Source organism: Mycteria americana, chromosome 1, assembly GCF_035582795.1.
Source record: "Mycteria americana isolate JAX WOST 10 ecotype Jacksonville Zoo and Gardens chromosome 1, USCA_MyAme_1.0, whole genome shotgun sequence".
NCBI lineage: Eukaryota > Metazoa > Chordata > Aves > Ciconiiformes > Ciconiidae > Mycteria > Mycteria americana.
The window spans coordinates 218,722,160-218,749,119 of NC_134365.1; the positions used below are offsets into that span (position 1 = coordinate 218,722,160).

The 26,960-nt window shown below is 53.6% G+C and overlaps 4 protein-coding genes across 6 annotated transcripts in view; 3 read left to right on the top strand and 1 right to left on the bottom strand.

Moving 5' to 3' along the window:
* Positions 1 to 251: 251 nt before the first annotated feature.
* On the bottom strand, positions 252 to 1,361 carry LOC142405041 (mid1-interacting protein 1-B-like). Its single transcript, XM_075492030.1, has 2 exons — positions 902 to 1,361; positions 252 to 618 (listed from the first exon to the last, which is right to left on the bottom strand). The coding sequence occupies exon 1, from the start codon at positions 1,313 to 1,315 to the stop codon at positions 920 to 922; it is 396 nt and encodes a 131-aa protein (XP_075348145.1). The 5' UTR covers positions 1,316 to 1,361; the 3' UTR covers positions 252 to 618; positions 902 to 919.
* A 3,844-nt stretch (positions 1,362 to 5,205) lies between these two features.
* On the top strand, positions 5,206 to 6,333 carry LOC142405043 (mid1-interacting protein 1-B-like). Its single transcript, XM_075492031.1, has 2 exons — positions 5,206 to 5,665; positions 5,949 to 6,333. The coding sequence occupies exon 1, from the start codon at positions 5,252 to 5,254 to the stop codon at positions 5,645 to 5,647; it is 396 nt and encodes a 131-aa protein (XP_075348146.1). The 5' UTR covers positions 5,206 to 5,251; the 3' UTR covers positions 5,648 to 5,665; positions 5,949 to 6,333.
* A 12,951-nt stretch (positions 6,334 to 19,284) lies between these two features.
* Positions 19,285 to 22,825, top strand: KCTD14 (potassium channel tetramerization domain containing 14). Of its 2 annotated transcripts, none has more exons than XM_075492032.1 (2): positions 19,285 to 19,410; positions 22,072 to 22,825. In XM_075492032.1, exons 1-2 carry the CDS (start codon positions 19,351 to 19,353, stop codon positions 22,741 to 22,743), a joined length of 732 nt encoding a protein of 243 aa, XP_075348147.1. In that variant the 5' UTR covers positions 19,285 to 19,350; the 3' UTR covers positions 22,744 to 22,825. The 2 variants fall into 2 exon arrangements, with proteins under 2 accessions (XP_075348147.1, XP_075348148.1); XM_075492033.1 differs by having other exon boundaries at positions 19,351 to 19,419.
* A 2,512-nt stretch (positions 22,826 to 25,337) lies between these two features.
* Positions 25,338 to 26,960, top strand: part of INTS4 (integrator complex subunit 4) — a 37,512-nt gene continuing 35,889 nt past the window's right edge. The window contains exons 1-2 of one of the 2 annotated variants that reach the window (XM_075491227.1): positions 25,338 to 25,467; positions 26,126 to 26,320. In XM_075491227.1, the coding sequence (XP_075347342.1) occupies positions 25,414 to 25,467; positions 26,126 to 26,320 (249 nt within the window). In that variant the 5' untranslated portion in view covers positions 25,338 to 25,413. The remainder of the gene's footprint in view (positions 25,468 to 26,125; positions 26,321 to 26,960) is intronic. The other variant, XM_075491228.1, reaches the window with a different exon arrangement.

Here is a 26,960-nt window from a genome sequence, read left to right on the forward strand (position 1 = left end):
AGCAACCTGATCTAGTGGAAGATGTCCCTGCACACAGCAGGGGATTGGACTAGATGGTCCCTCAAGGTCCTTTCCAACTCAAACCATCCCGTGACTCTCTGATTCTTTGTCCCTTCAAATTCCCCATCATTGCATGGGAAAGTGCCCTCCCAGCAGAGCCAGCATCCCCCTGCCCCACGCCGGGGCACTCCCCGAGGGCTCCAGCCAGGGGAAAGCACCACACCGACAACGGCTTCGCAGGACTCATTTTATTAGCAAAGATTGGGGAAAACGCCCCTCGGAGTCCAGGTACCAGCTGGAAAAGGGCTCGGCAGTCGCAGGGGACCCTTGGGGGTCGGGGCCACCGTGCAACGCCTCTGCCTTCGTGCCGCTCTTTGAAAATAAAGAGGAGGGCGCGAGCCACGCAGCTCTTCTGATGGACCTCCCAGCATGACCAGATGCTTCTTCCTATGAGGATAAGGCACCATCTGGTTCTCCAGCGGTCCCAGCCATCGCCGGCGTGCGGTGCCAGTGTTGGAGATCAGCTGCTGCGGCGTGGGGAGGGAGAGCGGGGCTGGGGAAGAGCCCGCGATGGTCAGCGATGGGGACGTCCTCTCCTTCGTGCCACCAGCACCCATCCTGCAACGGCAGCTGTCCTTAACCCCAAAGGCCATCTCAGGGAGAGACCTTGTCCACCAGCCCCAGGTCCGTAAACCCTGAGCCCTTGGAGTCTCTGCACAGAGGGACAGGATGAGTCCCCTCCTTCAGCATGGAGGTGGAGATCTGCAGCATTTGAGGGGACAGCCCCCATTTCAAGGCACTTCCCAGTAGCTCCCCGCCCCTGCAGCATGGGGGTCCTCCTGGGGACATCGGCCACCCCTTGTCCCGGTGCCCCTGGGCTCCGCGTCCCCCCAGCTCTTACCTGGTGGCCGGGGCAGGGTCACCAGCTGGGCTGCCCCTCGCTGGGGCTGATCTGCTCCAGGATCTGGCTGTACCTCCGGGTGAGGGCGTTGGTGTCCCTGGTGAGGTGGGTGAGGACCTGCTGCAAGCCGGCCAGGTGGTGGGACAGCCGCTCCTCCAGCTGGGCGTCCATGGTGTCATTGTCATCCGAGGACGTGTCGGCTTCGGCGCCGGTCCGACTCTGGTCGGTGACAGAGGCCAGGCCTTTCTCCACCACGGGCTTGATGGCCTTGAGGAGCTGGTAGCGCTCGTAGAGGTCCACGTGGCCGCCCGCGGCCGGGGCCGTCCCCTCCTGCTGCGGGAAGACCCCTCGGAGCAGGCTGGGGAACATCACCTCCTGCTCCATCTTCTGGGTGGCCGAGAAGTACTGCTCCATGGCCCCGCTCCCACGGCTCCGCAGCGCTGTGCTGGGCTCTTCTCGGGGTGCTGCCTGCTCCCCGTCGCTGCCCAGGGCTTTTTATGTAGGGCCGGGGCACGTCCCTCCTCTGCTGTCCTCTGCTGTCCTCTGCTATCCTCTCCTGCCAGCCCCGGGCCCCCTTGGCTCCAGCCCAGCTGGGGCTCGGCCACGCCGAGGCCCTGGCTCTGTGCGATCTGTCCTGGCCCAGCTCCCCGTGGCCTTCGCCTCAGCTGGCGGGGGTCCCGCTGTGTCCCCACGCCGGGAGCGCGGCCACGAGGAGGGGAGATGCCCGGGGCCTCTCCCGCCCCGTCCCGACCCCCCGACACAACCGCTGCTGGGGAACCGGGAGAGTGGGGCCAGCTCTCGCCCCCCGGTGCGGGCAGGCTGCAGGCAGCAGTGCTGCTGGGGGCCGCCCCCTCTCCCCCCTCCTTGGTGCCATGCGCTGGGGACGTGAACCCTCCGGGGACGTTGAGCAACACCCTTCTGCAACTGCTGGTCTGGAGGTGGCAGCAGCCACCGGCGTGGAAAATCTTACTGGGAATGCGCTGCCGCGTGGGGTCCCACACGGGATCGTGGGGAGGCGGGATGGGGACAGGGATGGGACCAAATGCCGCAGTGGGAAGCTCCTGCGCCATGGACCCATTGCTTCCCACGGGGGAGCGCAGACGGGGCTCCCACCTCCCCCGTTGCCCCCATCCTGGGGCAGAGGCCACAACTTGGGCAATGGCCGGCACTGCCCGCCCCCGCGTGTCCCTGCGGCGTGTGGCAATCGGGGAAGATTGTTCTATTTAGGGAAAGGCTGCAAGGTCCCTTGTCGCTTTCGCAACTCTTGGTGGTGCCAGGTCTCCCACCCCCCCCGCCATGTCCCAGCCAGGTGCCCGTGCTGCTGCCTGTCCTCTGCCCCCCTGACCTGTCCCCTCCATCCCTCTTGTCCCTTCCAGGTGTCCCCAGCGTTTCTGGGTGTCCTGCTGTGTGGCCTAGCATGCACCGCGCTGGGCGGGTGCTCCCAGCCCCATGCTCTTGCACCGTCTGGGCCACCATGGAGCTTCCTGGAGTTGCATGGACATCCTAGTGTCCTCCCAGGGTGGGCACAGTGGGCTGCATTCACCCTGAGGCTAGAACTTCATCGTGGGGTTCATGGAGGACACGTTGGTATGCAGCCACTAGTGACAGCCATCAGCCTCTGCTGGGAGATGTCCTTCTGCCTGGGACATGTGGGCAGGTGTCACCCCAGCCAGCCCCCGGGAGAGGGCTTGATGCCACGACTCCCCGGGACACGAGGTCCCTCCCCAGGCATGTCCTCAGCCCATGGGACATCTCAGACCCAGCATCTCCACCTCTCCCCAGGGCAGCTAGGCCAGGGACAGCCTGGGGCAGGGCTGTGCTCAGCGCCCTGGGGCTGTGGCACCTCAGTCCCCTGCCTCTCGGTGGCTGCGTGCCCCCCCCCCGTCCCTGCACAAGCAGTAACCACCAGTGGGAGTCATCCTGGAAGCTGCATCCAGCTTATTGAGGACGAATGGCAGCACAGTAGCCAAGGGCTACCTGAAGCAGGGATCTAAACGTCTTGCTGATATGCAAATATGACCGTAAGTCAATTATCTTAAATAGTGGGCAGCCCAGGGCCCGTGGAGCTCTCCTGCAGGGCAGCGGGCTGCACGCCAGGATCTCCCCTTGAGCAGGGACGCCTCGCAAGGTTACTCCTCGAGGCTGAGAGATTCCTTGCCGCAGCAGACCCTCGGTCAGTGACTAATAGCCATGCGAAACTTTGAAACCTTAGCTAAGTGATATAAAGGATTGATTGCGCACACCTATAATCCTTTAGACATAAACCGCTGACCAAGTCTGGGACTAGGACTGGATCTAGCCGCACCTAGACTCCTCTCTGAGAAGGAGTTTAGAAAGCAAGGGGATCTTTTCCGAACCTCATGACCCAACGGGAGGGTCTCCCTGACAGTTTTGTCTGACCCTGCCCTCTATGCAGTAAATAATCGAGTGCACCTCGCCATCGAACCTTGTTAAAACACTGTCGCGTTGAACTTTGTTAACTCCCTATTCTGTATCAATAAACTGTATTTTTACTTCTCTGTTGCGAGTGAAATGCACGCTCTCTCCGTCCGCAACGCTCTCGGTGGTGCCACGGGGGGATGTGACAGCAGGAGGTGCTAGGGACGACTCGGGGACACTGGGGGGCACACGTGTGGTGGCATTTTCCTCCCTCTGAGCCGGGGTTGGGGACGGGCTCCCCAGGAGGATGGTGGATCGGGGGGAGGCTTGCCCAAACGCTGGGTCTGCAACCGCAGAGACCCGTGGATCTCATTGCACCCCCCAATGTCCCTGAGCGGCCTCCCCCAGACCCCCGCCCGCGGCTGGGTGCCCCATTTCACTTCAGCCCAGCCCCAGCCGTGCCGCAGCCCCACGGTGCCTGTGCCGGGCTCCAGCCACGGCCCCTCTCCCCCTGCTCCTGCCATCGCTGCTGGCGGTGGCAGCTCCTCCCCAAGCTCTCCCAAGGGGTGTGGGGGGCTCGATGTTGGCTGATGGGGTCCCCGGAGGCACGGGGAGGGTTTGGGAATGGTTCATGTACCAAGGACGGGGATCTGAGGAGCGACCTGGGCCTGCAGAGCCCCCGTAACCCCCTGACCCGCTGCCCCAAGCGCTGCATCAGCTCAGGAGGACGATGCCAAAGCCAAAACAAGGGAGCAGGGGTGCAGAGTGTCCCCTGTGTCCCTCTGCCCCCCGAGCCCTGCAATGTCCCTGCACCTCCCAGCAGCTCCGCAGCAGCCCAGACCCACAATGTGGCCAAGCTCCTGGCTGGTGCCTGCACGGGGCCAGCAGCACCCACACACCTCGGTGTAGCGCTGGGTCCCACGACAGACACCCAGAGATGCCAGGGGCACCCGGGAAGGGACAAGAGGGGCGGTGGGGACAGGTCTGGGCAGGAGAGGGCGGGCAGCAGTGTGGGCACCTGGCTGGGACGTGTGGGGGCGGTGGGAAAGCTGCCACCACCGCGGGTTGCAAAAGGGACGAGGGACCCCGTGGCCTTTCCCCAAATAGAACAATCTTCCCCGATTGCCACACGCCACAGGGACACGCGGGGACGGGCAGTGCCGGCCGTTGCCCAGACATGGCCTCTGCCCCAGGATGGGGGCACTGGGGGATGGCCCTGTCCGCACTCCCCCGTGGGCAGCGATGGCTCCGTGCCATGGCCACAGCAGTCTCACATCATGGCATCAGGTCCCCGTCCCCGTCCCCGTCCCTGCCCGGCTGGAGGAGAGCCCAGGGGAAGGGGACGTTTCTGAGGACCCTTGCAGGTGGGCACCAGCTGGCTCCTGTGTCCCCAGGCCCCCATGTGGGACCACACGTTGCAGCTCAACCCCAGTGGGATTTTCCATATGTCTGCAGAAGGGTGTTGCTCAACGTCCCCGGAGGGTTCACGTCCCCAGCGCATGGCACCAAGGAGGGGGGAGAGGGGGCGGCCCCCAGCAGCACTGCTGCCTGCAGCCTGCCCGCACCGGGGGGCGAGAGCTGGCCCCACTCTCCCGGTTCCCCAGCAGCGGTTGTGTCGGGGGGTCGGGACGGGGCGGGAGAGGCCCCGGGCATCTCCCCTCCTCGTGGCCGCGCTCCCGGCGTGGGGACGCAGCGGGACCCCCGCCAGCTGAGGCGAAGGCCACGGGGAGCTGGGCCAGGACAGATCGCACAGAGCCAGGGCCTCGGCGTGGCCGAGCCCCAGCTGGGCTGGAGCCAAGCCCGGCCCCGCGGCCGTCCAGCCCGGCCCGGGGCTGGCAGGAGAGGACAGCAGAGGACAGCAGAGGAGGGACGTGCCCCGGCCCTACATAAAAAGCCCTGGGCAGCGACGGGGAGCAGGCAGCACCCCGAGAAGAGCCCAGCACAGCGCTGCGGAGCCGTGGGAGCGGGGCCATGGAGCAGTACTTCTCGGCCACCCAGAAGATGGAGCAGGAGGTGATGTTCCCCAGCCTGCTCCGAGGGGTCTTCCCGCAGCAGGAGGGGACGGCCCCGGCCGCGGGCGGCCACGTGGACCTCTACGAGCGCTACCAGCTCCTCAAGGCCATCAAGCCCGTGGTGGAGAAAGGCCTGGCCTCTGTCACCGACCAGAGTCGGACCGGTGCCGAAGCCGACACGTCCTCGGATGACAATGACACCATGGACGCCCAGCTGGAGGAGCGGCTGTCCCACCACCTGGCCGGCTTGCAGCAGGTCCTCACCCACCTCACCAGGGACACCAACGCCCTCACCCGGAGGTACAGCCAGATCCTGGAGCAGATCAGCCCCAGCGAGGGGCAGCCCAGCTGGTGACCCTGCCCCGGCCACCAGGTAAGAGCTGGGGGGACGCGGAGCCCAGGGGCACCGGGACAAGGGGTGGCCGATGTCCCCAGGAGGACCCCCATGCTGCAGGGGCGGGGAGCTACTGGGAAGTGCCTTGAAATGGGGGCTGTCCCCTCAAATGCTGCAGATCTCCACCTCCATGCTGAAGGAGGGGACTCATCCTGTCCCTCTGTGCAGAGACTCCAAGGGCTCAGGGTTTACGGACCTGGGGCTGGTGGACAAGGTCTCTCCCTGAGATGGCCTTTGGGGTTAAGGACAGCTGCCGTTGCAGGATGGGTGCTGGTGGCACGAAGGAGAGGACGTCCCCATCGCTGACCATCGCGGGCTCTTCCCCAGCCCCGCTCGCCCTCCCCACGCCGCAGCAGCTGATCTCCAACACTGGCACCGCACGCCGGCGATGGCTGGGACTGCCGGAGAACCAGATGGTGCCTTATCCTCATAGGAAGAAGCATCTGGTCATGCTGGGAGGTCCATCAGAAGAGCTGCGTGGCTCGCGCCCTCCTCTTTATTTTCAAAGAGCGGCACGAAGGCGGAGGCGTTGCACGGTGGCCCCGACCCCCAAGGGTCCCCTGCGACTGCCGAGCCCTTTTCCAGCTGGTACCTGGACTCCGAGGGGCGTTTTCCCCAATCTTTGCTAATAAAATGAGCCCTGTGAAGCCGTTGTCGGTGTGGTGCTTTCCCCTGGCTGGAGCCCTCGGGGAGTGCCCCGGCGTGGGGCAGGGGGACGCTGGCTCTGCTGGGAGGGCACTTTCCCATGCAATGATGGGGAATTTGAAGGGACAAAGAATCAGAGAGTCACGGGATGGTTTGGGTTGGAAAGGACCTTCAGGGACCATCTAGTCCAATCCCCTGCTGTGTGCAGGGACATCTTCCACTAGATCAGGTTGCTGAAAGCCCCGTCCAACCCGACCTTGAACACTTCCAGGAATGGGGCGTCCACAACTTCTCTGGGCAACCTGTTCCAGTGTCTCACCACCCTCACAGTGAAGAATTTCTTCCTCAGCCCCGCCGCTGTGCACCAGAAGGGAGGGTGGGAGCCATCAGCCCACGTAGGTGGGGTGAACCGTTCAGGTTCAGGGTTCTCTTCCAACGTCTCCCCGGGGGTGTCCCCCCACTGCTGGTGCTGCCCTGTGCCCCACAGCTCCCCACACCTTTCTCCTGCCCATCTGGGTTTCTGCCTCGGAGCTGCCCCAAGTGGGGCTGAGGCTGGGGACTGTCCCCGAGGGGCAGCAGAGCTGCAGGACTCAGCCCCTCTGGGAAGCAAACGCCCCCAAGACCTCAACTGCATGTCCACGTTTGGGTTGTGATGGAGACTCCCATCTCCTCTCGCCAGTTCAGGACTTCTGCTGGCCATCAAGACCACCTTGGCTTTGACTCATCCTCCCTACAGCGTTGACACGGACCCCAGCCACCAGTGGCCGAGTAGCCGGTGGCAGGGGGCGGGGGCTCTGGAGAGGGGCTCTGGCAACTCCGTGGCTCCGGGAGGGGACGGCAGCTGGGGGCTGGATCTGGAGCCCTCCCACACCTGAAAGAGTGCCAGGCAGCTTTGAGCAAGGACAAGGACAGGCCCAGGGGATTCGAGGGGGGAGGCAGAGACATGGGGGGCATCGACAGCAGGGGGTGCCAGGGATGACATGGGGACACGAGCGTGGTGAGATTTTCCCCCTTCCTGAGCCATGGCTGTGGAAGGGCTCCCCAAGAGGACGGTGGGTCCAGGGGAGGCTTGGCCAAACACTGGGTCTGCGGCTGCAGAGACCCGAAGATCTCATTGCACCACCGCCCAAAAGTCTTGCTTTTCTACAAAAGCAGCTGCCGAGCACCAAGTCCTGCAAACCGTGGGCAAACACAAGTCCCCCCAGACAGCAGGAGGACTTGGGAGCAGATCTGCCCTCGTGTCGCTCCCCAAGCCTGGCAAGGTTGCAGCCTTGTCTTATCCAGAAACAGTGAAGCATGAGGGGGATACTGGGAGACACTTATGCCATCCCCATTGCAATGCGACCTCAAGTTGGGGCATGGTGGCACAGGCTAGGGGAGAAGTGGAGCTGGAAGATGGACGTGAGGTCTCCAACCCACCTTTGGAGCTCCTCTGCCTCCACTGAACCACGAGGAACAGTGGAATGTCAGTTCCCAGTGGGGTGAGGACCACGGAGGAGATGCTGTCCCTCTGGTGGTCTACCTGGCTGGAGCTGAAGGACAGGACCTGTGTCACCAGGAGAAGATGGATGGTCACAGCAAGGAAGGCCTGCCATCACCTCCAGCAATGGCTTTTGGCTTGGCAGCGCGCTGGGCAGCTGGAGAGGCTTGCGGTGCCCCGGGGAAGTATCACAGCGGAACATTCAGGTGAAGCGCTCACCACCTCTGTTGCACATGACTGATGAGAGACGCAAGATGTTCCCAGCAGAGGTCCGTGACGTGGGACAGCTGGAAGGACATGCTGACGACAGTTGGGCCACTTGCAGTCCCCCAGGATCCCCAGGACCCTTCCCGCTCCGATTGCAGGGCATTGCATCACGCTGCCCTCGGGGACGCGTCAAGCCCCGACGGTGCCCTGCTGCTGGCCACCGCTGTTGGGCATGGCTGATAAGAGACACGAGATGGTCACAGAAAAGGTCTTTGTCCTTGAAAAACCCAGCGCCGGTCCCTGGCCGGACGAGGGCAGGCGGGGCAGATCAGGCCCTCTCCGGCGTGGCAGGGGGATGCGGGCTCCGCGCTGCCCTGGAAAGGCTCCCGGGGCACCGGCACCGTTGCCAGCCGCCACGGGGAAATAAACTTTTCCGTTCACATCGTTGAAGCAAATCAGGATTGCAGGTTTATTTATGTCTGTTTAATGCCACCTGATTAACCAGAAAGCAGTGACCTGGGCACGCAGGCTCAGTATCAAGAAGACAAGAGATAAAGCAGAGCTGCGACCCAAAATGTTAGATGCGTAAGCAATTCCAAATAGCCTTCTCTAACCAGTCCCAAGAAGCCCGAAGCACGCAGCAGCCCAAGGATGGGTGGGCTGCCAGCACCCCCGCTCCTCCCGGAGGGCAGGGTCCCTGCCTGCACACCCCTGCCTTGGGGTGCGCGGGCGCTCTGGCCTCAGCCGTGCCCCTGCTGCTGCCCATCGCCCGCCCGTGCAGGTGCCAGGGGGAAAAAAACCCACAAATTCACACCCGCACCCCCCCAGCTCTGGTCCCTGGTTGGCCAAGTTGGCCGTGAGCCAGCAAGGTGTCCTCAGGGCAAAGACGGCCACCAGCCTCCCAGGAGGAGGTGGAGAGAGGGGATCCTTCCCTTCTGCTCAGCCCCGGTGGGACGCAGCCGGGTGCTGGGTCCAGTCTGGGCTCCCCAGTACAAGAGAGACATGGACATACCGGAGTGAGTACAGTGGACACCCAGCTGGAGGAGTGGCTGTCCCACCACCTGGCCGGCTTGCAGCAGGTCCTCACCCACCTCACCAGGGACACCAACGCCCTCACCTGGAGGTACTGGAACAGATCAGCTGGACTGAAGATCAGTACCTCCAGATCAGCTGGAGGTACTGAAGATCAGTCCAGCTCTTAAGCCTGTACCCCCAGCCTCTGAGGTAAGAGCACGGGGAGAAGTAGTGCTGAGGAGGAGCTGGCTGAAGGGTAACAAACTTTGTCCTCTTGCCCCATCAGCTGGTTGGCTTTCCAATGTTTGCATCACACCCCCAAATCCCAGGAGTTATGAGTCTGCACTTCATTGCTCAACAGATACATCATCCTGGATTTGCCATTCTCAATTGCCCACTGGTGCAATCTGTGCTGCTGAACAAAGGTCACTTTGTGAGCTCCATGTTGTCCTCAAGACTCCCCAACTCGCAGCATAGGCAATGTCTGGCTGCTGTTGGGCAGACACAAAAGATCCCAGGGAGAAAAGGGCTGCATGGTTGGAGGAACCTGAACTCTGGACTCCAGGAGCTGCCAGACACTGGTGCTCCAGCTGCTTCTCTTTTCTCTGTGATGGAAATTGCAACAGAGTCCTTTTTAGGGAGCAATTTGGCACTTTCAGGTCTCCAAATGTCTGAAGTTGACATGCCACCTCCAAACATCTCAGATACTTCAATTCTTCCCCAGCCTGGGGGATGGAAACCCATTCTTCATGCTGGTTGGACTTTCATCCCTGAGAACCCTTGGGGAAACATCCCTGTGCCCCACCAGAGCTGGGGCTTATGGCCAAACTCCTTGTAGAGTGGAGAGTGTAGAAAGGTGACAGCCACAACAGGGAGCATTAATTTGCAATGTTAACCCTTGTTTGGGGGGAAACATGGTGAGGAATGAGGATGTCCCAGCCAAACTGTGTTGGTTATCCCCACAGGGCGATCCATCGTCCGCAGCCCAGTGGCACTTTTTCTCCTGCACCAAGTCCCACCAAGGAACGTCCTTCGTGAGCAGTGCAGAAGCTGGCCATCTGTCCGCCGGGCACTGCCTGCACCATCTGACTTGCCCTGTGACTGATCCTGCCGGCAACCTTGCTGCTTCATTTCACCCCCGTCCCCAGGGGATTTCTGTGGGGCAGAAATGGGTGTTTCATGTTATTGCTTTGTAGAAGGCATCTGTAACTTTGAAGCAATGCTTTTTTCTGTGTGTGCCTAAACCCCCCCAACCAGTCAGTTTGATAATCTAAATGAAATGCAAAGTCTTGTGCAAATGTGTCCGGTGTTTCCTACCAGCTGCTGCTTCTGTATAGCTACTGTCCCCCAGCCCATGAGGATGAGGGGACCTTGGCCACTGAGGCCACGCTTCAGTGCAGGGCGGTGAGCTGGGTTTCTCTGGCGGGGAGTGGGAATTGGGTTCGCGTTGGGATGGATGTTCCCCCAGCCCTCTGGCTCTCACTCCTTGCAAAAGCTTGGTGTAATCCTGCCATCATCCTGTGCTGGGTGCTGGGATCCCAACCTGCTCCCCAGCATCCTTCCTTCCCTTCCTCTCCCGGACCCCAACTTCTCAGCTCCCGAACACAATGGGTACCTGCATATCCCTTCTCTCAGACCACACTCATCCAGCCCTTCAGACCCAGCACCATCTCCACTACACACAGCCCTGGGGACAACCTGCCACAAACCCCACCACCCCAGCAATGCTAGGGAGCAATTCTGCCTCCTCCCCACTTGGCCGTGGCACCTTCCAGAGCCGGGAGCAGAGGAGGACGTGGGGATGCTCAGCTGGGGTGAGTGGGAAGACAGGGCTTCACTCACCTTTGATCCCTACAAGTTTTAGGGGGAGCAGGGGCTGCAAGTTCTTTGCAGAGGTGTTGGAGCCCTCAGCACAGGCTGGGTCCTACCTGCAGGTGACCCCTTCCTCCCAGACACACAACTCTGAGGAAGTCCTACTGAGCTAGGCACTAGAGGGAGGTGTCCCCTTGCCTCCTCAGGCCATTTTAAAACAAATTCAGCTGTTGAAACAGCGCTGCTTTGACTGAACAAACACTGGTCCTCCATCAGCTTTGCAGTTGTGATTAAAGAAACTGGAGGTCTCTGAGCATCTGTGGTGAGAGGAAGACTGCGACCATGCCCTGGGCTGCAGGCTCCAGTTTTGTTGCGTGTGTTGCTGCACATGCTCTCGGAATCTGCCATATCACAAGACTGAAAGAACATCCTTCGGACTGAAATCAGAGACTCATCAGCTCTAAAAGTCTCAGTCTAAAATGAGCAAATGTTCTGCAGATGGTTCCTCTGTTTCTTCCCATTACCTGGAGGCAGCTCCATGTCTTGGTTATGGGTTCATGTTAACCCTCACAGTGGGGCCCTGGTCACTCAGCAACACTTTGAAGCTCCACAGCACTGTAAAGAAACAAAAGCAGGAACTCCATCCCTTGCTTTTATTTTAGTGAAACTCTAATAGCACAGAAAATAAAAGAGAAAACTTATTTCACAATTTAACAACAAAATGCACTGTGGCTTCAAAGCATCGCCCCCCCACATCCCCTGCCCTGACATCCTGAGCAATGGTAGATGCTATCTCAAAATCAGTCACGCTTAAATCTCTGCTCAGTCTCAAAAACACCTCAGAAGCATCGACTGATGGTGCTGGACAAAAGAAAAGACTTATTATTTTTTCCCAGTTTTCCCATTTGCTCTTACCTTCCCTGAAATTTCAGGGACCCACCAAGGCTGAAAAGATAAGACTGTGCCGTGTAGGGCAATGGGACTGGGAAGTCTCAGCAAGGAGGGTAACTCGAGCCTGATGGTCCCACTATTGCTCTTCAGGCTTCTCCTGCTGTGGCCACGGGGAAAGACTCAGGGGCTGGAAGACCCAGGTCTGTCTGTAGCTCCTCTTCCAACCAGGCAAAGGTCTGGGAGAAACTCCCACATCTTGCCCAACCACAGCTCTGAGGATGCTAATGTAGGGGGTAGAGAGGCATTACCAGTTTAAGTGTATGGTTGGTATTAAAGCTTTACAACTGGGCACGTTTGGGTGTCTCTGATGGGTGCAGCAAAACACTGCAGCATGTCCAGCTCCCCTGGTCTTAATTTTTTCCCTCTGTGCATCCATGTGATTAGATGAATATCTACTCATTTGTTTAAGAAAAAGACTTCTTGCCCCTTGTGACTAAGGGAATTATCTTAAAACGTGCTATGCCGTCATTTTAAATCTCAAAACCAGAATGCAAATAAAAAAGACTCCCACATATACATGGGGAGGGGACAAAAATATCTGTAAGATACATATATACATCTTACACAGAGATACACTCCATATGCATTATACTATATATATATGCATACATGTTAATCTTTGTTTCAGACAAAACTTCTCATGGGGAGGGAGCAGGCCCAGATTTTGGAGCGGAAGAATTTATGATGTAGAAGTCAGGACCTTTGAATGGTATATTTTTTGCCCAGCACTCCTGGTCAACCTTTATGATCCTGGTCAACCTTGATCCTGGTCAACCTATGATCCTGGTCAACCTTTATGATCCTGGTCAACCTTGATCCTGGTCAACCTATGATCCTGGTCAACCTTTATGATCCTGGTCAACCTTGATCCTGGTCAACCTATGATCCTGGTCAACCTTTATGATCCTGGTCAACCTTGATCCTGGTCAACCTTTTGCCAGTCTGGTCCTCAGCTTCCCCCTCTTCTTGCTTAAGAGTTAATGCTCATTCAGAGCTTTGACTTAAGGGGAAGGCACGATGTGCAGAGCAAGGGCAATTGCTCATTTGCTTCATCCTATTCTCCCAGGGTTTCTTAGAGAGAGACACTCCCTGAAAGGCCCAGCACTGCACAAGGACAAATTGAGGTATCCATAAACTGTTGCGAATATCGTGTCCAAGCACCCATCAGGGAAACAGGGCAGGAGTGGATAGAAACCAGAGCTTATCATTGCACTGAATCTCCCCAAAGGGAACAAAGCATTTCTGCAACGGTGTGAATGTTGGGAAATGCCCCTATTCCACCCAGTCGGAGCTGCTGTAATGTGGAAAGTGTGAGCAAAATGTGAATAACGTGTGAAATGGGGACTGTAGAAACCATCCAATTGTATCAACAGCCCAAGTCAAGGGAGGAGGTGCTGGAAAAAATACCCCCGAAATCACACATCCTTTGGCAGGAGCATCTCACCAGGGGCAGGGATAGCTGCCACCAATAACCAGAGGGAGCCCCAAAAGTGTAGATCCTTTCTCTAGCTCCCCAGCAGCTTATTTCCACAGCAGATGCCCAAGGATTTCCTCTTGATCGAAGCCTTGGTCTCACAGGGTCCCAGAGATACACAGCCAAAGTCTGTCTTGTCTGTCCCTCCTTATTTCTGTGCGGCTAGCTGGCAGCAAATGGTCTTACCTCTCAGCCTTGCTTTTCCATGACTAGCCCAGCCTCTCCTCTCCCACCACCACCTTGGGAGAAGCGAGTTGTAGCCTCAGCAACAAGACCAGGCATAAACCCACTGGTTGGGCTGCCATCCTTCATGGACTATGTTGAAATAATCCTCCTTTTTTCAGATCAACCTTTTTCTGGCTAGACCAACAGCATCAGCATGAGCTTGGACTGTAGACAACCCAGTGTCCCTCAAGATGGAGTGATCAACTGAATGGACCCATGCCAACACCTTCAATAGGACTGTTGTGTGACAGGGACCTGGGAATAGTGGCACCTGTACACTCAGCTCTGCCCCACACCCTCCATGTGGCATGTCAGGAGTTGGGGAAGACCTCAGGAAGGAAAAGCACATGAGGAGATAGAGAAAGACGGGCAAGAAGAGAGCACTGCTGTATCTAGTTTGGCTTCTTGCTCCAGGAAAGCCTACAACCTAAGCTGAACGTGATATAAACATGGGAAAGAAGTCAATGGGCATTGGGATCAGGAGAATAATGTGCTTTCTCAGGAATGCAGACACTGATGGGCCTGTTGGGTTGTTTTAACCGATGGCAACATGAGTGGTTAAGTCTGTATTCCGAGGGATGCCTCCCCCCATTCATCCACTGGGGATGGCGCATGCACTTGCTCGGCCAGGAGGCATTTTGCTCCCTTGGCTTTTGATGGTGTCCTGGGGCCTGTCCAAAGCCAGCTCAGATCTTGATACAAGCCAGCAGCCACACATTCCTCAGGTCTGTGAAGGTGGGTGGAGCTGATAAACTTCCGGAAGGCAGCGGGTAGAAATGCTGACGGTGTTTGCACAGCACATGGCTGTTTGATTTAGGAGTGGCTTCTGGAGTGCAGAGCCACTGGCCCAGCGGCACCGGTGCAATTCCTGAGCAGAGCTAAAGCAATGTGCTGATAGTTTTGCTTTTCAGGCATATGATGCTTCGCCCTGCTATGCTAGAAGTTTGCCCACATGCATGTCTCCTCCTCGCTGGCTCCACTAGGAACAAATCCCCAGGATCTGGCCGTGCAGGGTGCAGATGGAGCAATGTCAGCGAGAGCTGATGTGAGGACAGTGAGCTCCTGGTGACACATGCTTGTGACTGGTGACAAAGAGATGCTTCACAATTTGCACAGGATGGCCACAGGTCACCAGAGCAACCTGGCAATTTGCAGGAGTCAGCGAATGTGCTTCAAAAGACAAAAAAACCCTCTTTTTCCTGTGACCTTTGCAAGAGACCTGGCTTGTCTTGGTGCATCCCCCGGCAAACTCCAGGACGGAGAATGGGATGCCCTGCCAAGTCCCAGCTGGAGCAAATACTATCCGCACCGGAGTTCAGAAGACCTGTGCCAAGTTTGTAGCCTTTCCTCTTCGCTAACCCATCCACCCCGCTGTTTAAAATAACCTGGCTCATTCCCTAGCCTTCCACAGGAAATCTCCTCCACTGAGATGCCCTGGAGCAGATGGGTCATGGGAATCAGCTTCTTTAGGTGCCCTTTCCATTGAATTATCATCACTCCCAGCAGTGATAATGCTAAGTGGCCGTAATACACCATGAAGGGCAGGATCAGCTATGGATTGTCACCTCCATGTTCCAGGCAAACGGTCCAGAGCAAAAGGGCTTTATCCCCTCAAGAAACTTAGATACTGGAGAAGAGGGAACAAGAGGAGAAAGGCAAACAGGAGCTGCTCCCAGCTGCTTCCCCACATCCAAACTTCTCATTTCCTTTCCTGTTTTAAGCATGTAATTATTTTTTTCCCCTTGGATTTAGTGTATTTACTTGTACTAGAGCATAAAACCCAAATCTAAATGTTGTTGATCTAATTATCTTTAACAGAAGCTGCCAATTCAATGTGTTAAGGAAATCTGTTAAAAATACTTTTATGGATAATACTATTTTCCAAACTGGTGTATGTACCAGCATAGAGATGTTCCAGTTCATTGTCATGTACATATTTATACAATTTTCAAAAAACACATATTTATTCCCCACAAAGCCATTGTCAAGTTATTCATTCTTTGGCAGACACAAAGTTCTCAGCATTAGTGCGATTATTCTTATGATTTATACTGTGGTTGCTCGTACAAGGTCCAGGCACAGGCTAATCCTTTATGCAAAGACAGTGAAAGGATGGTCCCTGCCTGAAAGAGCTTACAGTCTTGGAAATATCCTTCTTCCATTAAAAAAACATGTGGGCAGAGGGAAATCTACTTCTGAAGTGTCTACAAAAGAAATGTAAGGGCCAGTGGCCACCCTGAGCAGAACAGGCAGGAGGCTTGAAGCATCGCTGTGCTTGAGGAGTCAGGAAAGGAATGAAGAACATCTAACTGGTTCTTCTTCTTTGTCCTCCTCATGGCTCCGTGACCCATTTGGGCAGCTGGTCTCTCCAACAGGTCTCAGCATCCTCCCCTTCGAGGACAGGACCTTGCTGATCCTGCTTGATCTCCTCTGCAAACATCCTCAGAGCTCTCTTTCTCTGCTCGACAGCAAGCAGGTGGATCCCCAACAGACCATCAGTGCATCAGGCGCAGCTTTAGAAGGCCCAAAGGATGAAGGATTTCAGGGATCCAGGCCAACTGGTAACACACATAAAGCCCAACAGAGATCCTGGGTGGAAATTCCACCTTAATACAAATCAAACCCCATTCCCCAAAGGGAGAAACCCCAGTAACCTCCCTGAGACAGCACAGTGGTGGCCAAGACCTCTCCAGGGGGTGTGGAGCAGCAGCTACAATGGAGCTGCTGGTTGTGGGAATCCCAGGACCCTGTCGCCCAAGGCTATGGAGACATTCAAGGTCTTGGCTTTTTACTTCCTTCTCAAGGGAAGAATGAAATTCAAACCAGCCTCAGCTAGCTGTTACCAGCAGCGTGGACTGCTGAGAGCCTTGTCAGAGCTGACTCCGCCGGTCCCCTCCAAAACCCTGATCCCACTTCTGCCTTTCATGGGCTACTTCCCCCACCACTGTTTTCTCAGCATGGCTTTGACCGTGGGGTAAAAGGAGGACTGACAAACTGCAAGAGCAACTGTTTCCACTTAGTGCAGGCACAGAGAGCTTTGATGCAGAGTCGGATGCCTGCCCAGCAGAGCTGTGACACCGAACAGGTCAGATGTGTGGTCCTAGTAATCCAGGATGCCACCTCTGGTGTGACCACCTAAAAAAAAGGCACCAAATCCCCATGGGCAGGCAGCCATATGCCAATGGCTTGGGCTGTGGGAAATTCTTCTTAAGGCCTCTTTTGAGATCAGATGAATTTGGCAGTTTAAATCAAACCCTTATTGAAAAGGGGGAAAAAAATCCAAATGGGAGTAATTTGTATAGCAGGACTGAAAAATGCCATCTTAAAGCAAGTCATGCAGTCAGTGGAATTAAAAAGCTCCAGAAGAAGCACAAATAATAACAATAAGATTTTTCACATACACGGTGACTTCCAGCCAAAATACTTCACAGACTTTCAGGCTGATTCTTTGTCCCATAATGTGCCAGCAAAAGTGGCCAAGATATAAAAAAGGAGTAAAAGAGTGAGGGAACCAGACCAGCATGTTCATCAGACTGAAGGACCAGTGGTGGCTGGCCTAGCAGTAGAAAAGAGTTGTGGACGTCAGCTAACAACTAGTCCTTTTGCTGAAGTGGTAAGGATCTACACTGCGGCACTGAAGGTTTGGCCTCAAACCCCATCAGCCACCCCTGATTCTGGTTTGGGGAAATCTTCCAGATGAGCTTTTGAACAAAGTAACCTCTTCTACTGCTCTTCACCTTTCCCTAGTGAAAAGCTTGTGGGAGCAGAGAGGTGACGGTCTGCCTGTCTATCCAGTTCTGCAGCTGCAGAAGGAAAGGTTATTAGCTCCAGCACTGAAGACATGCCGTACAGAACGAGTCTGAACTCCACCTCTGTCAGTTATATCCAAGATATTGTCTGAAACACCTATGTAAGCCAGCCCAAAGAATGGGATTTGCAGGAATCAAAGGCCCAGAAGATACAGATCTTCCAGCTCTCCCTGTTTTCCAATAAGCATTGATTTTTTAAAAATTTATTACAAGTCACAAAACCTGAGCTCCCAAGCAGACCTCACCAGTGCATCCAGCACTATTAATTCTTCTGGTCTGGCAAAGGGAAAATTCAAGCCCTTCTATTCAAAGCAGCAGAGATAACTCAGACACAGGGTATTACTGAGGATCCCTCAGGATGCTTTAGAGCAGCAGAAGCAAAATGTAAGTTGGGTTCGATGAGAGGTTCACCTAAATGCACAAAGCATTCAAAAGAATCTGGGTCCAGCTTTGATGGAGCCTTGGGTGAGGACTGGCTTTATTGTCAAGGTGAGTGAATCGGTGCGAATTGTAACACTTTTTGCTCTGTGCCTCAAGCTTCTGGTCCGATCAATGCCATCTTTTGGGAGGATATAGATCCAGCAAAGTCCCTGGAAGATGCAAAACCAGCAAAGCTGGTGTCCATGAGCACAATGCAGATTTTGTGCAAATGGTTTCCTTATACACCACGCTGTTGTTTTTCATCATTAAAATCTCCCCCAGGAAGATTTTTAGGAAGCGCTGTATTTGTCTGAGATTTTCCCTTTGGTTGCTGGTATCAGGAAGCAGCTTGAAATAAAAGAGCATGAGGCAAGGCTGGCAGAGGAGATAACACCTTTTATTAGACCAACAGAAACTGGAAAAAAATGGAAAAAACCCCAAGCAAGCTGAAACAGAAGCTGACAGACCTGAGAAAGCCTTGTGTGCCCTAAAGCATAGATGTTTTTATCCATCTGTATCAGCTGATCTAATAACAGTTATTGTCTCTCGTTACAAACGTTGACTTTACCTCTGGATAATCATGACCATGGCAATTTTGCCACCGTAATGGAACAAAGACACAGAAGCAATGAGTGGCCTGAAGACAAATTTGAAAGCAACAGTGCACTCAGAAACACGGAGAATAAAAAGCCGAGGAGAGTCTGCAGGCCTGTGGTCCAGATCTGGAGAGGTTATTTAGGCTCACTCTGATTTGATCCCTTGCATTTAAAAAATGAACACAGACATCCTTATGAGAGTTTCAATGCTGCGAGAAACAGTCCCACTACCGCTAAATCTGTGGTGCTCTCCACTTTCAATATTTGGTGGATACAGGACATTAAAAAACAATGTCATGCAAAGATACTAATAAAATATTTACGACCAATTAAAAAGAATAGTCCAGGCTCAAGCAGAGATTCAGGTTTGGGTTTATTTACCTTGCACAAATTACTCAGTGCCCAGAGGTTGTATCGGCAAGGCAGAAAATGCCACCACCTTGGACAGATTGTAGACACCTCGATCTGTCATCGATGGCTATGACAAATGGGATCAATGACATGGTTTGGGATAAACTGTGCTTTAAAAAACAGCAGCGCACGGAGGCCAAAAAGCTGTAAAAATGTTTACTGGTTTCGATACAACCGGTTCGTGAGGCAGAGGCGGTCACCCAGGCACATGTTGCGGGGCTCCTCAGAGGTGCTCTGGGCACTGGGCCTCCTTTGGAAAGGATTATTTGGCTCTTAGTCACCACACAGATAATATTACAGGAGGTGTGCGCTGGCAGCCGGCCCAAGTCCACCCTGCACCTTGCCGGTTGCCAGAAAACTAATGAGCAAATACTTCCGCTTTCAGGCTGTTCCCTCCCCTCTCCCTACACCTCCAACCTGTATCAGGGCTGTGCCTGGAGCAAACTGGAGCCTCCCGGGCAGCAGCTGGGCTGGGAGCTTGGAAAAATCTGACCCACCAAAGAAAAACCAAGTGAAAGAGGACCGGAGCACAGCGGGGAGCCATCCTGCGTGTGGGGCAGGACCCGAGCACTGAGCAGCAGGTTTTCCCACACGGCTGAGCTGTCAGCTCCCCGGGGGAGATGAGCATTTCGTCAGAGCACAAGCCCCTTGGGAAGCAGGTCACTGGTAGCCTGCATACGGTGAGTAAGGTACGGGCTCCGGGGCACAGTTTCCTCCTGTGGGATCAAAGCATCCCCTTGGGGCTACATTAGAGAGTTTTTTTACCCCCATCTGCTATTTTGAAGACATCAGGGCTTGCCAGATATGTGACCAAGAAGAGGACGCCAGGTAAAAAGCTGTGTCTGACTCCAACCTGTTTGTATCAGTTTGCTTACAGAAGGGCCAAGTCCCTCGCAGACATACAAGATCTGGCAACAGCAAATAACCAGAGCAGTTCTTTTTCTCCTTTGACAAGAGGTGGAATTAATTCAATATGAATTTTAATTGGTCATATCCCTAAATAAAAGCTTGTTGTGAGTTTTGGGGTTTTTCAATAGTTCTTAGAGTCTCTAATGATGCAAAAGCTGCCCTGTGTTGTAGATGTGCAGAATCATCAGCTGGGAGCAGTAGTTCTTCTAGCTCTAAGGAAAATTAATGGCAATCTCAAGACAAGCAGCATACTACTAGGCAGAAATCAGGGACAAGATCAGATGATGTTTTCCTTTTCCACTCCTTTGCCCTAAGTCTGTTGCTAATCAGTTTGTCTTCTCTGTGGTAGCTGTACAGCCTCTCCCCCAGACCTCTCTGTCTTTAAAAGATCCAACCTTCTTGTGTTGCATTTTTCAGGTGTAGGTTGCAAAATGCTCCTCCAAAGAGTTAACTGTTTTGCAGATTAATAAACTGGGGCACAGATAAGTGGAATGACTTCCTAAGTGTCACCTCACTGGCCAAATCCAGAGCTGGGAATCAGCTGGTGCCAGTATTCCCAGTCTGCTGGGAACCAGTTCAGTCCCAGGCCAAAACCATGAATCAAGATCTGAGAACATCAGGTTAGTTGGGCTACTGTATTGATGAAGAACATGTTATCCATTTGTATTAGTGACAAACAGCATGAACCATCTGACCTGCCATCTGAAGAAGGAGCAAAGGCTCAAAAGCATGAGACCCTCCTATCAAATTATCCCTGCCAGGAAAAGCTGTTATTATCACTTAGACTAATGGCAAATTTCCTAACTGAGAGGCTTTACTACAGAAACAGCTTTGGGCTACGCTCTTCAGTGGGTGGAAATCACCAGATAGTCTCAGACACTATAATTTTTTATGTCTCCTTGGCCCTAGTATAAATGATTGCCCTCAAGATGAAGCCACCCATCCTAGGGCAAAGCAATATTCCAGCTGGGTCTTTGGCCTGAATCTTCTTCCTGGCTTGCCTAAGCTGTGATCAAATTTCTGCTAAATCTGATAGCTTGCTGCTGTTTAAAGGGAAGGTCTCCCCCTGCTCCAGGTTGTCTGTTCCCAGTCCCTTCCTTTTGCCAGCTCTGGTGCTCGTTAAATCCTCTGTGAGCCAATTCAGCTCACTAAGATGAAAAAGAAGCAGAGCTGGCACGAGGTGAGCAACAGAACCACGTAAGTAGGTACCAGGGTGGAAAGGGGAGAGGCCACAGGGGCTCCCCCTTCTCTCGGTGTGAGCTGTGAGATCAGCTCACGTCATCCCATGGGTCTGTACCTGTGGGATCCAGCTAAGCACTTAAGTACACGCTGCACTTGAGGCATGTGACTAGCAGCGCTGAAGCAGATCCTTGCGTGGTCAGATCCAAGAAAGAGCAGGTGAGCTGGAAAAAAGGGTTGTTTATTGACTCGCGCCTTCCCAATGGCCAGGCATGTGACTTGCATTACAGCAGTGACGGCGGGAGGGAAAATAACTGCCTCCTTTCTTCCCTCTCCTTTTCCTCTACTGAGTACTATAAAAAATGACCGAGTGCAAATGGAGGCTGTTAAAACTCTTCACTGAACCATCAGAAAGGTCAGACTAGACACCAGGTCCAGCTTTCCAGGCATTCAGGCCTCCTCCAATGTGTTTCAGATAGCAGTGGTGTTAATGCATGGTGAAATAAAATAAATCCAAACAAAAATCCAAACTTTACATTCTTCCTTCTTAAATCCATGTCAGCGGCATGAATTATTTCCTTTACTTCTTAGCTAAAGCTGTCATACATTTTTTAAGTGCTTTGCTAAACAGCTTCTGTCCTCCACCTCTGACATGCTGGATTTTTGTGTCTTACTTCATAACTAAACCCCCGGACAAGTGGAAGCCAATTCCACCCATTTCTAAAGTTTCAAAGAGCTTTAGTTCCTCCTTTGAAGAGAAAACACCAGCTCAGGTGAGAGGAATGGAGTTGCACAGCTTTGAGCTTGGTCCTTGCCCCTCTGCACATGGTGGGGGTGGAAGGACAGGGGCCAGCAGGGACAATGCTTGTGTGGGACTTAGGAGATCAACGTCGAATCCTGTAGTCACCAATAGCTTCCCTGGGCAGGGTACTTCTTGCCCCTCTTCCTCACTGGCAAAACAACATTTTCCTTCATCCCAAAGATGTGGTGAGCACTCAGCCATTTAGAAATGTCCAAGTCTCTTCTGCTCTGGTTATGAGGGCTGTATAAAAATCCTGCATCTGCTTTTAGCAAAAATGGGGTGAATGCTCCCATCTGATCCCCAAGAAATGGGGGCTTATACCGCTCTTCACCCTGTCATTCCAATTTCCATCTGCAATTGCTTTTTTTTTTTCTTTTCCTTGACACTTCCATGTTGACAGCCTCAGATAGGTAACGCACTATGGTTTTTTGTCCCCTTGTGATACTTGCAGTTGTCACCAATTGTGGAGTTAAATGTCGGCGGGGAGATGTACACGACAACTCTGAGCACCCTAAAGAAACATCCTGGCTCCAAGCTGGCAGAGATGTTCACTGGCCAGCCCAAACTCAGGACTGACTCCGAAGGGAGGTTCTTCATCGACAGGCCAGGCACCTATTTCAAATACATCTTGGAGTACCTGCGCAGTAACCAAGTGCCCACCCAGTGCATCCAGGATGTCTACAAGGAGGCGTTGTTCTACGACATTGAACCCCTAATCAAGCAGCTAGAGGACTCCCCGCAGATCTTCGGGGAGCTCGTGGCGAGGAAGCAGTTCCTGGCTCGTGTACCCAACTACAGCGAGAACATCGAACTGATGATCCGCATCGCAAGGGCGGAAGCGGTCGCATCCCGCCGGTCCAGCGTCATTGTGTGCGTGGTCAGAACTGAGGAGGATGCGGCCAGATGTCAGGATGCCTTGAACAGCTTGGACATGGATAAAAAATCCGTGGTGAAGTTTGGCCCCTGGAAGGCAGCGCCAAGTATTTCTGATCTGCTGGACTGCATTCAAATGGATGTTGAAGCCAAAGGGTATAAAATATCCTTTCAGCCCCATGTTGCTGAAAAAGGTTTTCGCTTCAAATCGCATGACTTCTTCTACAAGTTCCTGTTCACCTGGTGGTAGCAAAGTGCCACCATTGATGGGGAACGGAAAAAAGCAATTATTAAATCAAATTAACTTGGGCCATGGAGACTAAGCCATGGACTACCAGAGGGATAGGAAGAAATGCACGGCCCAACAAAAGGATCTCCTTTGGTTGTTGCCAAATTAAAGAGCACTTAAGAGCTACTGTTTTGTTGGAGTTCAGGGAATAACTCTACGATTTAAAAGGTATCAGGAAAAGGAGGAATTTTACTCTTTCAGCATTGCCAACTATTAGATAAGTTCAGAGAGCCAGATCTGAGGGTTGAGCCAACCTCACTCTACCTAAGAAAATTAATAATCCCAAATACGTCTCGTCGACATGTGGAGTTGGTCTCTCAGTGAAACGGGAACAGGTCACATACGTACGATTCCCAATGGAAACACTGACAGCTGCATTAACACATGCTCAAATTTGGATCCTTAATGAGAAGGCAAAAGCTCTTCTTCTCAGTGAGAAGTGCTTTCCACACTAGAACCTAGGTTAAAAAGAAGGATTCAGTGTCCCATGTTCTCTTCTTGTTCCTCCAGTAGACAGCCTACTCTTTAGCCAATGTATTTATTACCATTATTTATTATTTATTCTGAAGGAAAGACAGAGAACCTCAGCTACGGTCCATCATCAACAAAAGGTAAAAATACCATCGCTGATCTGAGGAGTTTATAATCTAAGGACATGCACTCCTCTCTCAGGCCACACTATTTCAATCTTTTTCTTATGACATTCATTATTATTATGATACTATTTCTAAATATATAAGCTTCTGGAAGAATAGGGAAAACCCACCGTGCTTTGACGGGAAGGAATCGCTACTGAAGTGACAGTCTGGGACCTCAGTGTTAATTCTCCTTTACAGACAAGTTGGGTCCTACATTGTGTTTTAAAAATCTTAGTATTTCAAAGTTTATTTTTATACTGGAGATGGCTGTTAGCTTAGTTTTAATCACTCTGAAAATCATAATGGCTAATTTGATTATGATTGTATCTTCTTTATTTCTTAGAACATGGATTTCTTCCAGTTAAGGACAATAATCTCTGGGATGTTAAATAAATAACTTTTTAAAGCTCTCTGAATGATATAGAAGTGCTTTGTTTACTGACATCTTCCCCCCCCAAATCCCCAAATTTTAAAGACGTGAAGTTTTATCTTTATGCTAATGGATGTGAATAATTCCTAATTAAGCTTGGTTTCAGATGTGCTCATCCTAGCATGGATTTCCCTTCAGTGAAAGTTGGGAGTCACGCCACCAACCTCAGGGCAGTTCTGCTGTAGGTGTGAGGGGACTCTTTGAGACCTCTCGCATTTATAGCCTTGCTAAGAACTGATACATCAGTGTCTGAGAAGGCAAAAAGGTTTACAAAATAGGGTCTGTGACCATATCTATGATCATAACCAAACAGTCAGTGGTGCTTAGCCTACAAGAAGAGAGACTGAGGAGGCCTTCAAATAGACAGAAGGCTGCTTTAAGGAGGAGATCAGTTACTCTTTGTATGTACTAAGGGTGGAAGAAAGGGTAACTGGCTTAAGTCACAACAAAGGAGATTGAAATTAGATATTAGGAAACAAAATCTGATTACAGGGTAGTTAAAGCCTCAAGCTAACCAACCTCCTAAGACTACAGGACTGCGGTCATGAGAAACTTTAATAGTTTTATCAAGGATGGCCTTAGAGAACAGCCCAGGCTGGATCATCTGGTCCAACCTGTGCTGGGAAAGGGAGCCTGGATGAGATTATCGAGCACCCTGTCCCTTCACATCTTGACCAGCCCCAGCAATGTGGACTCCACCCCATCTCTGGGGAAGTTGTTCCAGTGAATGATGGTTCTCACTGTAAAAAAATTCTTTCTTATGTTGAGAAGAAACCTCCCCCAGTGCAACTTGTACCTCTTGCCCCTTGTCTTCTCCACATGCCTCCTTGTGAAAAGAGAGCCACCATCCTCTTTGTGGACGCCCTTTAAGTACAGGGAACACAGTGCTGAGGTCCCCCCAGGGAGAAGAGACCCAACTCCTTCAATCTTTCCTCACAGGGCAGGTTCTCCAGACCTCTGATCACCTCCCTGGCCCTCCTTTGGACCCTTCAGCCCCTTCCCAAACTGCCTTGCCCCTAAGATGCGACCAAACTGTGGCCGCCCCTGGCTATCTCTAGCCACACAGCACCACAGACATACCTGCTGCAAATGTCTCCTATCACCTAACTAGACATAGGTCTGTCAGGGGGCTCCTCGGTGCCGGGGCCTCCTTCCCCTTTCCCTGAAGGAGACATGTTTGAAGGCCATGCTAAGCTTTCATGTGTGTCGAACACAAGCTTGCCTGGAAATATCAAGCCATGTTATTTATATTTTGGTCTTTATATGGTCTAACATCAAATACTAAGGAAACTGGTGGGTATTTTTGGTGAAAACTGAGCGGGGCTGACAGGGCTGATCTGTGGAGGGGTTTGACTGCGGAGTGGGCCCGGCCGCAGCCGCCGTGTCGGGCCCGCGTTCCCATGGCAACGGGAGGCGGCCCCCGCCGGGGCCCGGCCTCCTGACCATAGAGCGCGGCCTCCAGCTGGGAAGAGAGGACACTCCTTCTGCTGTCTCCCTCCAGGTGACTCTGTGGTTTCTCTTCCGGGTTGCGCGTACGGCGGCCGCGGAGGGCCAGGCGGTGGCATGGCGGCGCACCTGAAGAAGCGGGTGTACGAGGAGTTCACCAAGGTGGTCCAGGTAACGCACCGCCACCAGACCGGCCGAGCCGAGCTGAGCGGGGCAGTCCCGAGCTCTGCCGTGCGGCGAATGGCGCCGGCGGGTGAGGCGGAGCTGTGGGAAAAGCCGCCGGTCTAGCCCGAGGCCTAGCCCGGGGGTGCCCGCCGCCTTGTGGTGGGGGCCTCGGGGCCGGGGCGGCCCTTGAGGGGCTGGGGAGGAGCGGGACGGATTAGGCCCCGGGTTTAGGGAGGTCGGGGCTGCCTGGAGGGAAGGGGGTTGCCTCAGGGTGTGTGCGGGGGGCATAGTGCTCTCCTCAGGGCAGGGAGGGAGCGACCTGGGGAGGGCCTCGACTGCCCCCAGGCCGGGGGATGTTCTAGGCTGCTGGGCATGGGAGAAGCCATGTCTGCGCTGGGGTGGTTGGCTGGGGTTGGAAGGGGCAGAACTTGCCCCAGGCTGGGGTGGGGAGAGGCAATGTTTCCCGGGGTTAGGGGCTACCTGGGCAGGACAGGAGCAGCCCCAGGGGGCTGAGGATGCCTTTCTTCCTGACACAGATGAGGGAGACACCAGTGACTGCCGTGGGGGTCAGGAGCTTTCTCAGGCTTGGTGCTGAGACAGTGTTCACTCTGGGAAGGAGTGGGTCAGGATTTGGTCTGTTTCTGAACTGTGTCTCTGCCCACAGCAGCAGCATGAGGACCTGTCTGCTAAGAAGCTGCGGCTGACCAAGCCCAGCAAGTCAGCAGCTCTCCACGTCGACCTGTGCAAAGCTACCTCACCCGCAGATGCCTTGCAGTACCTGCTCCAGTTTGCCAGGAAGCCTGTGGAAGTGGAGAGCGTGGAAGGGGTTGTCAGGATCCTGCTGGAGCATTATTACAAGGTGGTGAAGCTGGGAGCCAAGCGTGCTTCCAGAATCCTCCTTCTGGTCTTGTTTTCTTGGGGTTGGCTGTGGAATAGAGAGTGACAGGCTCCTGGTCCTGACTCAGCTGCCAACAACCTGGGCTGTTGGAAGCCCTCTGTGAGGAGAGTGAGTCACTGTAGTCCTTTACCCGAGTGATTCCTGATCATGTTACTTGGTCCCTTCACTGATGGTTTCAGGAGCCAGTGACAGGGACGTGACTATGGTATCCCTGCAGATGGCCTGCATGATCAGTCTTAAATTAACAAGGGACAAAGACGTGACAAGTTTTCCAGGGAACCCAGCTGTCCAAAGCTGGCTCAACTTTATCTGAGTCATTCCTGACTGATGTTTCCTTACCTTGTTCTTAATTTCCTCTAACAGTGGAGAAGCTTTTTAGCTATTGCTTATGCTGCAGACAAAGCACTTTTAAAATGACACTTCTGAAAAACTTTTCAACAAAAATTTCTTAACAGCAAAGTAATAAATAAATAACAGAAGTAATATATGTGTCGTAGTATCCGGATATTGATCCTTCGCTTGATAAAGCAAAACTTTATTGTGGCTGACGAAGCTGCACTGTAGGCTGAAACATTTCTCATAAAAGTCCTTATGCTATTCT

Coding starts and splice junctions, on each gene's coding strand:
- LOC142405041 (XM_075492030.1), bottom strand. CDS start 1,315: ATGGAGCAGTACTTCTCGGCCACCCAGAAGATGGAGCAGGAGGTGATG.
- LOC142405043 (XM_075492031.1), top strand. CDS start 5,252: ATGGAGCAGTACTTCTCGGCCACCCAGAAGATGGAGCAGGAGGTGATG.
- KCTD14 (XM_075492033.1), top strand. CDS start 19,351: ATGAGCATTTCGTCAGAGCACAAGCCCCTTGGGAAGCAGGTCACTGGT. Junction 19,420..22,071: donor GCCTGCATACGGTGAGTAAG/GTACGGGCTCCG, acceptor TGATACTTGCAG/TTGTCACCAATTGTGGAGTT.